General features: G+C 52.1%; 1 protein-coding gene across 2 annotated transcripts; it reads left to right on the forward strand.

Annotated features, from left to right (window-relative positions):
- Positions 1-734: 734 nt before the first annotated feature.
- Positions 735-12,365, forward strand: AMER3 (APC membrane recruitment protein 3). 2 transcript variants are annotated; one of them, XM_055127754.1, is made up of 2 exons: positions 735-938; positions 8,048-12,365. In XM_055127754.1, the coding sequence occupies exon 2, from the start codon at positions 8,069-8,071 to the stop codon at positions 10,415-10,417; it is 2,349 nt and encodes a 782-aa protein (XP_054983729.1). In that variant the 5' UTR covers positions 735-938; positions 8,048-8,068; the 3' UTR covers positions 10,418-12,365. The 2 variants fall into 2 exon arrangements, with proteins under 2 accessions (XP_054983729.1, XP_054983728.1); XM_055127753.1 differs by lacking the exon at positions 735-938 and adding an exon at positions 945-1,788.
- The last annotated feature ends 4,009 nt before the right edge of the window (positions 12,366-16,374 follow it).

The following is a 16,374-nucleotide window of genomic DNA, read 5'->3' on the forward strand; positions in this document are numbered from 1 at the left end:
CAGTTGTCAGGATCCCCCATTGTGTTGCCTTTGACCCTTTGTTGCTCTCTCATGGTGTGTCTTAGGTCTCCTGTATGAGAGATCAACCTGTGTCTGCCCCCTCTCACTGACCTCACTTAGCATGAGATCCTCTAGTTACATCCAGGTTGCTGCAGATTGCGTGATATTGTCCTTTCTTGCAGCTGTATAGTATTCCATTTTGCATATATGCCACAACTTCATGATCCATTCATCTGTGGTTGCCCATTTGGGTGTTTCCAAATATGGCTATTGTATAGCCAGGATATTGAATACAGCAACGAACATGATGTGCATAGATCCTTTTGAATGAATTTTTGTTTGTTTGTTTCTGTGATAGATGCTAAGAAGTGGTACTGCTGGGTCATATGGGAGTTCTATTCCTTCCTTCCTTCCTTCCTTCCTTCCTTCCTTCCTTCCTTCCTTCCTTCCTTCCTTCCTTCCTTCCTTCCTTCCTTCCTTCCTTCCTTCCTTCCCTCCTATTTTTGAGAAATATCCATATTGCTTTCCATAGAGGCCATTCCCACCAATAGGGGATGTCATATCTGCATCGACACTGTTTCTGGATTTTTCTCTTTGTACATGTCCCATTCTCACAAACTTACCAACAAAAAACCGTTTGAGCCCGATCCCAAGCCTGGTTGCAGTACCCTGGGAGTTCCCTGCCTCCCCTCTGCTGCTGCCTGAGACCAGCTTCTCACCGCCTGGGCGCCAGTTCTCAGGGCACCTGCTCCCTCACCTGCTCCTCGGCTGACTCCCTCGCTCCTGGCACTGCTCCCGGTTCTCCTGCCCAGCCCACATTTCACCCCTGCCCCGCAGCGTGAGCGCTCCGTCCACAGCTCCGGCGGTGGCCAGCGAGTCCACAGTTCTGCTCCTCCCCCGAGACTGCGGCAGGACACAGCATCAGCAGCTGCGGGCCAGTGAGTACCTGGACGGGGAAGCAGCTCTTTCCTTCCGACTGTTAGACCTGGAGCCAGGAAGGGGGCTGGATAAGAAACGTTCTGGAAGGCTCGTCTGCTCCCCCAGAAAGCCTGCACCCCTAATTTCTTCCCAGCCGGATGGAAATGATGCTAGGGTTTCTGATTAGCTCCTGGTGCTGAGGACGGGGTCAGTTCTGCCCTAGGCCGCCGCCCCGAGCTGAGGATTTGGGCGGGGCGCGGGGTGGGGGGTCCCCGGAGTCGAAAGGAGCGGGCGGGGACGGGCGACGGCGGCCCGAGGGCTGCAGAGCCGGAGCCGAGACCCCCCACCCCCATCCCTCCATCCCGGGGGCGGGAGGAGCACGAACAAAGCGAGCGCGAGAGGCCGGGCGGGGGCCGCCCCCGACAGCGCTCGGCCCAGCCCCGGGTGCGGCTCCGCGCGGCGGCAGCCCCCGGCCCAGATCCGGAGCGCGGCACCGCGCAGGCGGCCCGGCCCGAACCGAGGCCGAGGCCCGGAGCCCGGAGCTCCGCCCGCAGCCTCCCTGCCGGCCCCGCGGCCGGCTCGGAGCTGACCGTGGTGCTGAGCGGAGCCTCCTGGCCGCGCTGAGAGTGATGCTGAGCAGAGCCGCCTGCCCGCGCGGACAGTGATGCTGAGCGGAGCCGCCGCTCCGGCAGACAGTGATGCTGAGCAGAGCTGCCTGCCCGCGCGGACAGTGATGCTGAGCGGAGCCGCCAGTCCGGGCAGACAGTGATGCTGAGCGGAGCCGCCTGCCCGCGCTGAGAGTGATGCTGAGCGGAGCCGCCTGCCCGGGCTGACCGCGGTGCTGAGCGGAGCCGCCTTGGGGTCCCCGCGGTAAGCAGCCAGGCCCTGGCCCTGGGGCGGGGCGGGTGCGTGTGATTCCAGCCTGCCGGCCTGCCGGCCGTGGGAAGTGCGAGGGATGGGGCTGGATTCGGCCCAGTGTCCGCCCCGCGGTGCCCAGGGTTGACAGCGCAGGGCTGGGGCTTGGGAACCGGGAGGTCCGCGCCGGGGTAACGGGGAGGCAGCCCCAGGTGTGGGGTCGGGAAGAAAGGCTAAGAAGCTGGGTCCCCTTGGGGACGAGGACCAGGACCTGAGCTCCCCGAAGGGCTCTTTGTCTCCCAGCGTGGGGGTTGGGTGAATCTGTGATGTTCTCAGCGGAAGCTTTTTTTGCTTTTCTCCCCACCCCACGCCCACCTCAGAACACTGAGCCTTTCCCTCCCCGCGGTGGTCCCGATCCTCCAGGTGATGGTTTATGGGCAGCCATAAACCACCGCCTTCTCCGTAGCTTGGCACCCCACCCTAAATGCCAGCACAGCCCTGTGTTGGATTTCCCCGCAGGCGGTCCCTTTTTCTTTTCTTTCTTTTTTGCTGTAAATCACCTTTGTTTACTCCTTTGTTTCAGTGATGGATTTTCCAGGATAACCCGGAATGAGGTGTGGGAAAGCAAAGCAAATGCAAATTAAATAAAAAAAAAACAAACAGTAAATATTTTTATATTTAGATATTGTTTCTGCTGCCTATGTGTACCTCCAAGATTTTACACCCTGCCATTTTCATGCTAAAAGGGAAAAAAAAGCACAGAATTAGGTTCTCAAATGGGAAAGAAAATCCTACGTGGTTGAACTAAAGTTAGTCATCACGGAGATAAAAACTAGGGTAGAATCACTTTATTCTTTTCATTTGCTATATATCCATTTGCACGCGGTACTTCTGTGTGAGTCAGAGTTTAATTATTTCTTTCTTTCATGGACCTGCCCTCTTTTTGCCACCACTCATGCCCCTGCACACACATCTACACACACAGCCCACAATCTGAAGATGCCCCTTGTCACCCACTCCTGATGGCTCGCTATGTCCTAAAAGATAAAGTCAGATCAAGATAAAGACATAGTATGTCTTTCCTATCAGCTTCATTCCACCGACTTGTTGCTCAGGCCCCCTGGTTCAGCTCTTAGATCTTTAAATATCCTTCCCTTGTTCTTTGGGTCTCTTCTGTAGGATATTCCCTCTACATGAAATATGCTTCCCACATCTTTTGCCTGGTTGTTTTCAGCCAATGTTTAGGCTACAGTTTAAATACTACATCCTTGAAGCAGAATTGCATGAATACCCACTGCAGTTTGCATTCTCAAGGAATTTGCAAGCTCATTTTAGAGTTGAGCATCTCAGTGAAGGCTGTTGATGTCACTGAGACCTGTCTTTAAATAAAAGGTATGCCTAAACTCTTAGTAAAATGAAAATTTCCAGACCCAGCCATTCTATTGAAGAAGTGTAGATGCAAACATGTCTCCAAAACATAAGTACTTCATTTACATTAGTGACACTTCAGTCTACTGCAGTTGGAGTATGGAACCTTGGAGAAGCCTCACTGGGGAGAAAAAGAACCCAGAGTGAACAGTGATCACTGAGTGCCACAGACAAAACATCACCAGCATGGAGGGATAGGTCAGCTTTTTCCTTAAGGGAGGATTTGGCACATAGTAGGGGACTTTGTTTTAGGCAATGTGCTGGTCTCCATGGAGGGGGTATTACAGGGTTCCAAAAGAGTTTGCCTTTTACAAAATTTTTTTAACTGAGCACCTGGATATGTTTGGTCTCTGCCCTTGGCAATAATGATACCAGTGTCTGGTGGTCCAGAGAAATTCCACTCTGCCCTGAGGGCTATTAGGAAAGTTGAAGTTCTGTCTCCCCATGGCAGCGGGGCCTGTGACTTCTCAGGGAGTTCCCATCTAGCTCAACCATTGGTCCCACACTTCATACTTCATATATATATATATATATATATATAATTGAATCACTGTGAGAAAAAATTACAAGCTTTCATGTTTGAGTCACAATCATACAAGGATCAAACACCCATCCCTCCACCAGTGCACATTCCCCACCACCAATCTTCCCAGTATACACCCCCCTTTTCCATCCTACCCCTGCCTCCATGGCAGACAATATTCCCCATACTCCTTCTCTACTTTTGGGCATTATGGTTTGTAATACAGATACTGAGAGGCCGTCATGTTTGGTCCTTTATCTACTTTCAGCACACATCTCCCATCCTGAGTGATCCCTCCAATCATTATTGACTTAGTGATTCCTTCTCTACTCCAGCTGCATTCTCCCCCCAGCTCATGAGGCAGGCTTCCAACTGTGGAGCAGTCTTCCTGGCCCTTCTGTCTACTGTCATGGTGTGTCAGTCTCATATTATGTTATTTTATACTCCACAAATGAGTGCAGTTCTTCTATATCTGTCCTCTCTTTCTGACTCATTTCACTTAGCATGATACTCTTCATGCCTACCCACTTACAAGCAAATTTCATGACTTCATCTCTCCTAATAGCTGCATAGTATTCCATTGTGTAGATGTACCAAAGTTTCGTTAACCAGACATCCATTCCATGGCCCCACATTTCTAATGGAAAATTTGAATGTAGGAAATAACTGGAGTAAACACATGATTAAACCAAATTTTACCAAAAATTTGTAAGTCACTAGTTCATTGTTCTGGACCTTAGTGTTTATTGTTCTATTGATATGCAAAATGCTAAATAAACTCTTGGAAACTAGTTGGAAGTATTTGTGACAGGATTTTCAGCAATTGTTTTCCAAATTCAGAATGCAGCAAAATTTCTGAATGTTCATGATGCTGAATTAATTAACACAAAATCAGTTCTAGGATTAAGTAGATTTATTTATAGAGGTACTAAAAAAATTAACCAGTTTTGCTCTTGTAGTTGACAAATTCTATACACAGTTATCATTGCATGGTCAAAGTTATTTTTTTAAGTGTATGGTAATGTAAATATTTTTCTAAAATATGGGAAAGAATATGTATAGTATCAATCTTCGAGTGTCTCTAAAATTTCTTGCCTTAGAAATGATTACAATATTTTGAAATTTGTTTGAATTAAACTTAACTTCATTTTTATTCTATCACTGTCACTGTCATCCCATTGCTCATGAATTTGTTCGAGCGGGCACCAGTAACGTCTCTCATTGTGGGACTTATTACTATTTTTGGCATATCAAATACACCCCAGGTAGCTTGCCAGGCTCTGGATATTAACATCTTTTTTTCTTTTAGAACGAGAGTTACAACAGTATGTCACTTGTAAGGCAATGGCCAAGTACCTAGCTAGGTAGATGTAATTAGGTATCGAATTTGAAAATATGGATGTTAGCTGGACTTTCAACTCTAGATCCCTGATAACATCTACTGCTCTGTGTGCACTAAAACCTGCCAGTCATGGGAGAGCCTTCTCTGGGCCACCAGAAACTGAACAGAGTGGAAACGGAGTCTGCACATGCCAAGGTGGCAAAGACTGGCGCGCACGTCCCACAGCGGACGGCAAAAAGGCAGCTTGAGAAACTGTTCACTGGCCTGGGTATTGCCGGCCAAGTCCCCATTTGTGTCGCTTTCCCTGGCACGCTGCCCGTTCCTGTTCTAGCCAAAAGCTGCAGGCTTCCCTCTGCAGGGGAGGAAGGATTGACGTGGGTGAGAGGAAGGTGGATGCCAGTCTTTTTAGCCCTTCTGGGCCTTGACATTGTCAGGTTAGCCACCCGTTGGCATTCTCCTCGCCTTTGCTATGCCAAGGGAGCGGCAAAGCAACCAGTTTGCATGCCTCAGGGTCCTCATGTCAAAGCATCCCAGACTCCGTATCTGGACATCTCTCCGGAGCAGCTGCTCGCTTTCTTTGGCAAGGGGTCTAAGATGCCCGCGGGCTTTACACGCCAGCAGTCGTGGGTGACAGATGGCAGGGGAGGCGAGTGTCCGTGCTTCCTGTGAAGTCGGTACAAAGAGCAGAGAGCCAGTCAGTCACGGGACTCTCTGCATCCCTGTGCAGGTCATTTACCACTTCAATGAAGTGGGGACACTGCATCAATGACCCTCTGAGCCTGATGCTTATGAGGACAGAATGAGGGAGGACCAGGGGAGCTTCCCACGTGCACGTTGCTTTCTGCTGGTCATGGGTGTTAAAACATCCCTCAAAGGAAACACGTTTAAAATAGGACCCTTATTTGTGGCCCTAACAAGGTCCTGCTGACACCTTCACTCATCTCTTGACTTCCCCATCCCCATCATCCCTCTCTTTGGGCATGAATCCAGACGTCAGTGTCTACAATATTTGCCCTGGTTTTCTTCATTCAGTGGCTGATCTGGTTGCCTTCCTTTGAATCACCCTCCAACCTTGCCCTTCTTTTTTTCTTTTTTCTTTTTTTTTCCTTTTTGGGTCACACCTGGCAATGCACAGGGGTTACTCCTGGCTCTGCACGCAGGAATTACCCCTGGCTGTGCTCAGGGGACCATATGGGATGCTGGGATTTGAACCCGGGTCGGCCGCGTGCAAGGCAAACGCCCTACCCACTGTGCTATTGCTCCAGCCCCTGCCCTTCTTTTTTTCATGCCCTTGACCGCAGCCTCTATCTAGACCTTATTTTCACCCCTTCAGCCCATCTTAGCCAACTCCTGCATGTCTTCTCTTCAGAATCTCTTCTAATCTATTCTGTCCTCACTTGAGACATAAACAGTCTTAGACCGCCAAGTTCATTATTATCTCTGCTTCTACCCACTCATTCAGAAGTCTTTCAAAGCTCTTCACTGATCTCAGGGTAAGGCCAAACTTCCCAGCTGTGGTTACCACTTCCTCATCTCCACACCCAGGGGAGACGCAATCCCGTTTTTCCACTGAATTCAGACTGGGCTTCAGAAACAATCTCTAAATGGGTTAGTCTCTAAATGGTACTGTAGGCATCTAGCAGGACGGACACAGGAGAGGACACCTGCCCATTCCTCCTGCCCACAGTATGATGTATCTATGCAGTCTACCCGTTCTTGGCCTCATATTCACTGCCTCTTTGTTGCCTTCTGTCAAATTGGTCCTCAAGCTCTGCATACATCACTAGATGCTTGAATGTGCCTTGCCTCAGATCTCTGTGCTGAATCTGGCCCCCAAACAGATGAAATAATTTTTGAATGTGGTACCTGGGTCTTCCCCTTCAAATGATAATCACTTGCATTTATCACAGAAAATGGTAGCTTGTGCCTTCTCTGAAGGAGGGAATTTATTTATTGAATCCTTGGCTCCATTGAGTGGTGGGCCATGAAATTCCACATAAGGACATGAAACTATGTGTAGACTTTCTGAATTTGGAAATGGGAGTCTGACCCAGCTAGATAAACTATAGAAGGCCTATCTGAGTCAAGAGATGCAAGAGCACCAGACCTGAGTATTCTCTCATTTTCATTTCTACTGTGTAATGATAGGGATGTGACTTAGCCTCTCTGCGTATAGCTGTCCACAAAAGCTGGAGCAATCCATAGCTGGAAGCCTGCCTCATGAGCAGAGGGGAGAAGGCAGCTGGGATAGAGAAGGGATCACTAAGAAAATGATGGCTGAGGAATCTATCGGGATGGGAGATGTGTGCTGAAAGTAGATAATGGACCAAACATGATGACCTCTCAGTATCTGCACTGCAAACCATAATGCCCAAAAGTAGAGAGAAATATGGGGAATATTGTCTGCCATGGAGGCTGCCATGGAAGGGGAGAGTGGGAAAGGGGTGGTATATTGGTGTTGGGGAATGTGCACTGCTGGAGGGATGGGTGTTTGACCATTGTGTAATTGAAGCCCAAACATGAAAGCTTGTAACTATCTCATGGTGATTCAATAAAAATAAATAAATAGGGGCCTGAGCGATAGCACAGCGAGTAGGGTGTTTGCCTTGCATGCGGCAGACCCGGGCTCGATCCCCGGCATCTCATATGGTCCCCCAAACACCGCCAGGAGTAATTCCTGAGTCACAGAGCCGGGAGTAACCCCTGAGCATCGCTGGGTGTGACCCCCCCAAAAAAAAAGAATAGAAAAAAATTTAAATAAATAAATAAATAAATAAATAAAAGTCATTTAAAAAACAAAGGAAAGCTGGAGCAGTGAATGTGGATGTGTCACTGTTTCCTTCTCCCTGTCACTAGCCTCTAGGGAGGTTCTAAGTTTCCCTGTCAGAGCTCAGCTCCGTTGCCCAGGCCCCACAGGGGTCCCCTAAAGCCGGTCCCCTAAAGCCACCCTGGTCCTAAGCACCTCTCACTTTCTCCCACAGCGGCCGGGGGCTTCCGGAAGCATGGAGCTGAGAAGAGGAAAGACCTTCATCAAATCCAGCCTGCAGATTTCCCACGAGAAGCCCCTGGAGCCCGTGGCCACAGCTCCGGCGAGGGAGGGTGCAGGCCCCCCGTCGGTCTCGTCAGGGGGGCAGCCGTGGCCCCCCGGGGAGAGGCCCTCCCAGGTCAGCCCCGGCGTACAGGGACATGACAAGTCCGCCAGCAAAGGCGTGCAGCTGGAGCCGGACGCGGGGGCCCCTTTCAGGCTAGTGCGCAAGAGCAAAACCCACGACAACGTGTCCGGGGCTGCGGAGCGGCTCGTGGGCAGTGCCAGCTTCTCCGAGCCCTCGGGCAACCATCGCATGATCGACTACCGGCACTTCGTACCCCAGATGCCCTTTGTGCCAGCCGTTGCCAAGAGCATCCCGAGGAAGAGGATTTCCCTGAAAGGACCCAAGAAGTGCTTTCGGAACCTGTTTCACATCCGCAGGAGTAAGACCGAGAACTTGGCCTCCCTGGAGACGAAGGGGAAGGGCTTGCTCACCTCCAAGGGCCCGCTGGACAGCGGCGTGCAGCCGGGCAAGGCCCTGTTCCCTCTGGGTGAGGGGCTGGGGCTGGAGGGTCAGTCCCAGGACCTGTTTGACTTGGAGCCCCTGCCTGAGGCCTCCTTTGACCTCTGCCGGGTCTTGTGCGAAGACGTGGCCTCGCTCAAGAGCTTCGACTCCCTCACAGGCTGCGGGGAAATCTTTGCCGACGAGAGCTCGGCACCGTGTCTGGAGCTGAACGAGGGCCCGGGGGGTCTGGCTCGGGCGGCGGTGCCCGTCTCCGAGAGCAAAGCCCCCCGGAGCCCCTTCCAGGGCGGCGTGGAGCAGCTGGCCTCGCCTGCTCAGCACGAGGCGTCTGACTTCGCCAAGTTCTGGGACAGTGTGAACCACTCGGTGAGGAAACAGCAGCGGGCCCTGGCGGGGCCGTGGCGGGGAGAGACCCCGGAGGCAGACACCGGCCACTCCCGGCCCGACACAGCCGGGCTGGCCGAACTCCCCTTGTACCCCTGCCGGGACCCCCACGGCGACTCCAAAGCCAGTTCCATAGACACGGGCACGCCCAAGAGCGAGCAGCCCGAGTCTCTGTCCACGAGTGACGAGGGCTACTACGACTCCTTCTCCCCGGGCCTCGAGGAGGACAAGAAGGAGGCCCTGAGCCCGGGGACGCCCTCGGCGTCTTTCCCCCGCGACAGCTACAGTGGTGACGCCCTCTATGAGCTCTTCTGTGACCCCAGCCAGGGGCCTGACGACCCCAGCTTGGACAATGACCTGTGTGTGTCCGAGAGCCTCTCGGGGCCCGTCCCGGGGGCCGCGCTGTCCATGTGCAGCTTTCACATGGGGGCGGAGGAGAACCTGGCGCCCGCGCCCGGCCCGGAGCTGCTGGGCCCAGGCTTCCTGCAGAGCTCCTGGAAGGGCAAGGAGTGTCTGCTGAAGCTCTGCGACACCGAGCTCGCCATCACCATGGGCATCATCAACTGGCTGCGCCGTGGCCCTGAGCTCCACGCACCCGCGCCCCCCGCGCCCTCCACGCCCGGGGAGCCCGCGGGTGGATCTCGGGGAGCAGCAGAGAAGCTGGGGACTGGGGCTGAGCAGCCTGGTCAGGGGCCAGGGAAGCTGGAGGGTGCGGGCAGGAGTCCGACGGGCTCAGCTGCTGGCACGCAGGGACTGTGGGCGCACTCAGGGCCCCCAAACCTGCTGGTGGGGGAGTCTGGGGGCCTGGGGAAAGCCAAGAGAGGGACGGGATCTCTCTCCGGGGAGCGCTCTCTCGAGCAGATGCGGGTGTCCGAGGGAGGAGGGACATCGGGGGGCCCTAAAGGCGCTTTCTCGGCTGTGGACCCTGCGGCTCCCGGGAAAACAGACGCTCTGGGCAGAAACAAGGCCCCCCAGCCCTCTGCGTGGCCCAGCTCCCTCGGGTGTCTCCAGGGTCTCTGGGGACCGGGGCTCGGGGGGGCGGATCTGGACACAGAGCCCACCTTGGCAGGCTGTGTGGCCCAGGTCGCCGCCCTCCAGATCCACGAGGCCTGCCAGACCCACGCCGCCGCCGCCGCCGCGCCCCTGACACAGGACATGGGCGCGACCCGCTTCGGGCTGACTCAAGCCAGGCGCCCCGACATCCTGCAACAGAAGCAGCCGAGCGGCTTCCGCGGCCTGCCCGCCTTGTTCAGCCCCGCCCAGAGCCCGCAGGACCCCCGCTGCCCAGGCTACGTCCTGAACTGGAGCCAGCTCAGAGTGGAGCCCGCGAGGCTGGAGGCGCAGTTCCCTGCCTCCATGGAGGACCCGGCCCTGTGGCTCAGCCTGAGAGCCCCCGGGGGCCGTCTGGACTCTTAGCCGCCTGGGGCCCGGGTGGCCCGCCCGGAGACATCCCCGTCTCAGCCCAGGTCTCACCCCAGACAAGCAGCAGAAGGCCCGTTCTCTCGAGGATCTCCAAAAGTACACTGCATTTTTCTCATTGTTGTAGGTTCCCCCGCCACCGGCCATCTAGAAGTGAGCAAGGCTAAACCCCACCAATGCTGGGACTCGACTCTTGCAGGCTCTGTTTCTTTGTGGCCTCCTGCAAGAAAAGCGAGGACTCCCATCTCCTGGGCTTTGTCCCTGGGGTGAGGAAGGTATCGGGGAAGTAGCAGGCCGCAAAACTCAGGCAAACAGGGCAGGCATTTTAACATGGAGGCGTCCAGGCTTGAACCCACAGGCCCTACCACATCCTATGGGTGGCACAAGACCAAGAACGATTGTGATGCCGCTGGGACTCTCAAAGTGCCCCTCACTCTCTTTCCCCCTGAAGAGCCTGATGCCGGAGTGTAAGTTTGAAGGGGCTGTGCCTGGTCGTTCCTCACGCGTCGTGACAGAGAGGAGCCTGGACTTGAGGCTGACAGGGAAACAAATGGTAAATATTGTAAACCGAAAGTGGAGAGAGCCAGGAGACCTGCACTGGAGCCGGGGATAATCAGCATGTGAACTGGGGGCCCAAGGCTCGGGAGGAGACACAGGAGAGGGCTGTGAGGGGGGCACGAAGGCAAGAGAGAGACAAGGTGAGGCCGAGCTCAGAAGACCCCCAGAACCAGCAGCCACAACATCGCCCCTGGGAATCAGATCAGGAGCAGCCCCGTCTCAACACGGATCTTGACTTGAGACGTCATCCACTGCGGCTCCACCCTCTCAGGGCTAGTCAAACCCGCACTACCTCAGCTGATGGGTGTTGGCGAATCCCCCAGTTAAAAATCATCCCATATACGGATAACGGTTTCCCCAAACTTGTCCTTGTAACCGGAGCCACGGATGTCAAAGTTCTCTTTGGGAAGAAGGTGACTAGTTCTTTCCAACCGTCACTCTTCCCTCCTCCACACAACGACCTCATCTCTTAGGAAAACTCACTTCTGAGTAGGGCGTCCAGAATAGTAGAGGGTGGGTGGGCGGAGCTGGGTTCTTAGGAAGGACAGGTGTCTGTCCTGACCGTCTCCGTAGAGCCAGTAGCCTGCCAGGTGTTCTCTGAGTTAGTTCAGCCTCAGCCAGCATGCAGCAGTGGGGTGTAAAAGACAAGCTGCCCTGGGAAGCTAGAATGGAGGTGGTCCAGGCGAGAGGCTACAGATGGACAGATGCTGACCCCATGAGCAGTGTCTCTCTGGGTGCTGCTTTAGGCTTAAAATTAAGTTCCACAGCCCTATTAGCAGATGCTAACAGGAACCTACCCCTTTCCGGATGCAGGTATCACACTGTAGGCTCAAAAGTCTGCCGACCAGGGCATCCCCCAACGGAGGTGCTGATGTGGCAGCCCTCCTGGGAAGCCTCACTGGACTCATGCTGCTTGAACTGCCACACACACACACACACACACACACACACACACACACACACACACAAAAGGATCATGGAGGTATCCTCAAGCCTTGCTTTGAGCAAGTCATTATTGAAAAATACTTCACCGGTCTCAGTGCGGTTGCTATGCTCGTTTCTCAGACACAGGGCTGACGCGTCTGTGCTATGTGGCCATCCCGGGACACACACATCAATGTGTGAGGTTGATGGGGTTAGCCGACAGCCTGGACCCAAGGCCAGTGCTTCACCGGGTACTTGGAACTTCTCTGGGTGAGGTGCTGCACGGACCTGGAGCCTTGTCCCTCGCCGGCAGTCATGTGTCACCATGTGTCACCGTCACATGTTGCCCTCTAGCAGGAAGAGCCCAGCACTGTGCCCCTATTGATCAGAATGTTGTCACTCTACCGTGCCTGAGCAGAGTACATGCTAAGTAAATACTTGTCGATAAAATGAAATATCAAAACTCTTGTGTGTGGTTTTCTGATATTTTCTTGATCATGAGCCTTCTGAATGGAGCGTAGCAGGCTAAGGTTTATTTGGCAGTAGTTTTCCCCTGTTGTTACCGTTTTGGGCATATTGAATATGCCACAAGTCTCACAATGGAGACGTTTCTGGTGCCCGCTCGAGCGAATCGATGAACAATGGGATGACAGTGCTACAGTGCTACCGTTTTCTCCTGGAGAGTTGCCAGGATCTGAAATGGCAACGTATGGCGATGGGTCAGGGAGAATCCAGAGGGGCCCAGACAGGGTCTGGGATGGGCAGGGACCAGGGAAGTCCAGGTCGACTCACGGAGACTCAGGACCCAGCAAGAGCACCTGCAGCACGGTCTGTGGTGCGGGCTCAGGAAGTGGGGCTTTGCATGTGTGGGAGGGTGTGTGGACCCAGTGGCCGTCAAGCCCGTCATCCTGGGAGCACTGTGAGAAGCCCGAAGGGAAGACGAACCACAGGGCCAACTCCCTGGAGAGGTCCCTCACCCTGCTACCCACATTGGAAATGCCCAGCCGGGGCACTCCAGAGCTCTGATGTCTCCGGCCTTCTTCACAGACGGCTTCTGAAGACGTAGACGGTATGCCCACGCAGAGTAAACTGCTTATAAGTAGATCCAGTGGGTCCAGTTCACAGGCCTTGACGTAGCAGGACTGCACAGTGGGGGGCTCAGGGGGTCACCCGGAGCCTGTACTCCACATCTGCCCATCCCCTAACCTTCGAGGCTGTTTGGGAGCTGGAGAGCTGAGAGGAAGCCAGGCAGCCTCCTGGTGTCCCTCATGGTGAGGAAGACCTTGGCACACATGCAGGAGGACGGGAATAAACTGGGAAGGACGTGTGGGTGGGGGGAGGGGGGCGGGAAGGGGATATACTAAAATGGACCAGTATGGGCTAGGGTAGGGTACAGCCTCTCCCTCCTTTCCTCCCTTCCTCCCTCCCTCCATCCCTCTCTCCCTCCTTCCCTCCCTCCCTCCCTCCCTCCCTCCCTCCCTCCCTCCCCTCTTCCTTCCTTCCTTCCTTCCTTCCTTCCTTCCTTCCTTCCTTCCTTCCTTCCTTCCTTCCTTCCTTCCTCCCTCCCTCCCTCCCTCCCTCCCTCCCTTCCATCCTTCCTTCCTTCCTGACTTGTTGTGACTGTTTTTGACATATCGAATACTCCACGGGGAGCTTGCCAGGCTCTGCCATGTGGGCGGGATACTCTCGGTAGCTTGCTGGGCTCTCCGAGAGGGGCAGAGGAATCGAACCCGGGTCGGTCGCATGCAAGGCCTCCCTTCCTCCCTCCCTCCCTCCCTCCCTCCCTCCCTCCCTTCCTTCCTTCCTTCCTTCCTTCCTTCCTTCCTTCCTTCCTTCCTTCCTTCCTTCCTTCCTTCCTTCCTTGCTATATAAACTGGCCCAGTCATCACAGTAATAACAATGGATTGTAAACAAAAGATCAACATGACAGAAACTCTCTTAAAATATCAGAACAAATGGGAATCACAAAGGAGGGAGAGAAAGATAATAACACTAATTTTAAGCCTCCAGGGATTATAGCTATAACAATCAAAGCAGCACAACCCTTAGCCAGATCAACATATGCAATAACATTGATATTAAAGGCCCATTGCTTATAACCCTAAATAAGATGTCTGACTCTCAGAAAAAATGTGATTCAAATGAAAAGAAGAAAACTGTCTGGAAAACAAAGGTATCATCATAACCAGGCTGACAGGTATTTAACTATAGAAGATTGCAAAGGAAGTTTGATCCATATGTTAACATCCCTAGTGAAAAAATATACAACATGCAAAAGCAGATTGTAAAATCTGACAGATTGAAGTATATAAATCAAAATAAAATGCTATAACAAAACACTGACAAAAATAATTTTTAATTAGTTAATCAGAATTAACATGGCAAAACAAATAATGGGGAGCTTTATTACAAAATATCTTGAGACAAATGAAAATAAAACTCAACGTACCAAATTTATGGGATGCAGAGAAGGTAGTTTTAAAAAGGAAATTTATATCTGTAATGTTTACACTAAAAAAAGAAGACCTGGGGGATGGAGCAAAGGCACATCAGGTAGGGCATTTGCCTTGCACGCAGCTGACCCAGATTCGAATCCCAGCATCCCATATGGTCCCCCGAGCACCGCCAGGAGTAATTCCTGAGTGCATGAGCCAGGAGTAACTCCTGTGCATCATCAGTGTGACCCCAAAAGCAAAATTAATTAATTAAAACAAACTAATTAATTAATTAATTAAAAAGACCTGAGACAGCTGGGATGGGCCTGGTGGCCAGGACCCAGCCAGGCCTGTGTCTTCAAACCCCGACAGTAGACTGCGGGCCAGGTTGGTGGCATGTCCTGGGAATGAGTCCTGTGAACCCTGAACACCACTTGAGAGCACCCCCCCACCTATGAAGAAAGGTTTCAAATTGACAACTTTGTACCTTAAAATAATAATAAAATTTAAAGAAGAAACACTGACTTTAGACTGGATAGAAACAAAATGGAGAACAAGAGAGCAAAATTTCAACAAAACTGAAAAATCTTTCCTTAAATGATCCGCTAAGTTGAAAAAATACTTCGTACGAATTATTGAGACTAAAAGACAGCAGATCCACAGCACTGTGAACAGTAAATACAAGAGTTACTGTCAATTTTGGGGCTGGAGCGATAGCACAGCAGGTAGGAAGAAAGGAAGGAAGGAAGGAAGGAAGGAAGGAAGGAAGGAAGGAAGGAAGGAAGGAAGGAAGGAAGGAAGGAAGGAAGGGAGGGAGGGAGGGAGGAAGGAAAGAAGGGAGGGAGGGAGGGAGGGAGGCCTTGCATGCGGCCGACCCGGGTTCGATTCCTCTGCCCCTCTCGGAGAGCCCAGCAAGCTACCGAGAGTATCCCGCCCACATGGCAGAGCCTGGCAAGCTCCCCGTGGAGTATTCGATATGCCAAAAACAGTCACAACAAGTCTCACAATGAAACGTTACTGGTGCCCGCTCAAGCAAATCGATGAGCAACGGGATGACTGTGACTGTCAGTTTTTATAAATTTTATTTTAGTCAGTATTTTAATGATCTAAAATACTGTTAGTTTAATGCACACAAGCTTCTTACCTCACATGCTTACCAGCTTCTCCTCTTCCTTCCTCCATTGCCACAAGGTTCCCCCGAAACTCCACTCACCCTGCCCCACTCCACCCTCTCTCCGGCAAGGCACACTGAGTTCTGTGGATCAGTTTTCAGGTTCTGTCAGTTTTGGCCATTTGTATTCTCTTGCTATGCTTCTTTATATCCTGCATATGAGGATGATAATTCTGTTTGTCCCTCTTCTTCCGACTGACTTCACCCAGCCTAATACCCTCCTATTCCATCCACATAGTGGCAAATTGCATTATTTCAACTTTTCTTACAGTCAATTACTATTCCATTGTGTGTATATATATTACATATAATATATATGTATTATGTATGTACATATACACCCACCTATGAGATGGTCAGACTTCTTCGTCAAGACCCTGAACAAATGGTTTGAGGCTCTTCATGTTCCTGGAGCAAGCAGATGCCATTGGGCTACACTAGCACTTGACAGGGACGAATGGAGATGTTACTGGCACCCGCTCGAGCAAATCGATGAGCAACGGGATGACTAGTGATACAAGTGATATATGTACATGCCTATGACTCTCTTTATCCAGTCATCTTCCCTTGAACATGGGTTGCTTCCAAATTTTGGCAACTGTGAATAGTGTTGCAATAAAAATGATAAATTACAGCTAAAAGAAGATACAAGGAAATGAGAACGCATCATCTGTTTATGGATTGGATTGGAAGGCTTAATGTCAGTTGACAATATTACCAAAAGCAAGATACAGATTATGCAGTTTCTATAAAAAATATCCATGACAGGCTGGAGAGTTAGTACAGTGGGTAGGGTGCTTACCTTGTATTTGGCCAATCTGGGTTTATTCCCTTGTACCACATTTGGTCCCCTGAGCTCTGCCAGG

This window comes from Sorex araneus, chromosome 2 (assembly GCF_027595985.1).
Source record: "Sorex araneus isolate mSorAra2 chromosome 2, mSorAra2.pri, whole genome shotgun sequence".
Taxonomy (NCBI): Eukaryota; Metazoa; Chordata; class Mammalia; order Eulipotyphla; family Soricidae; genus Sorex; species Sorex araneus.

What these genes read in the sequence shown, in the direction of transcription:
- AMER3 (XM_055127754.1), top strand. Translation starts at nt 8,069, where the DNA reads ATGGAGCTGAGAAGAGGAAAGACCTTCATCAAATCCAGCCTGCAGATT.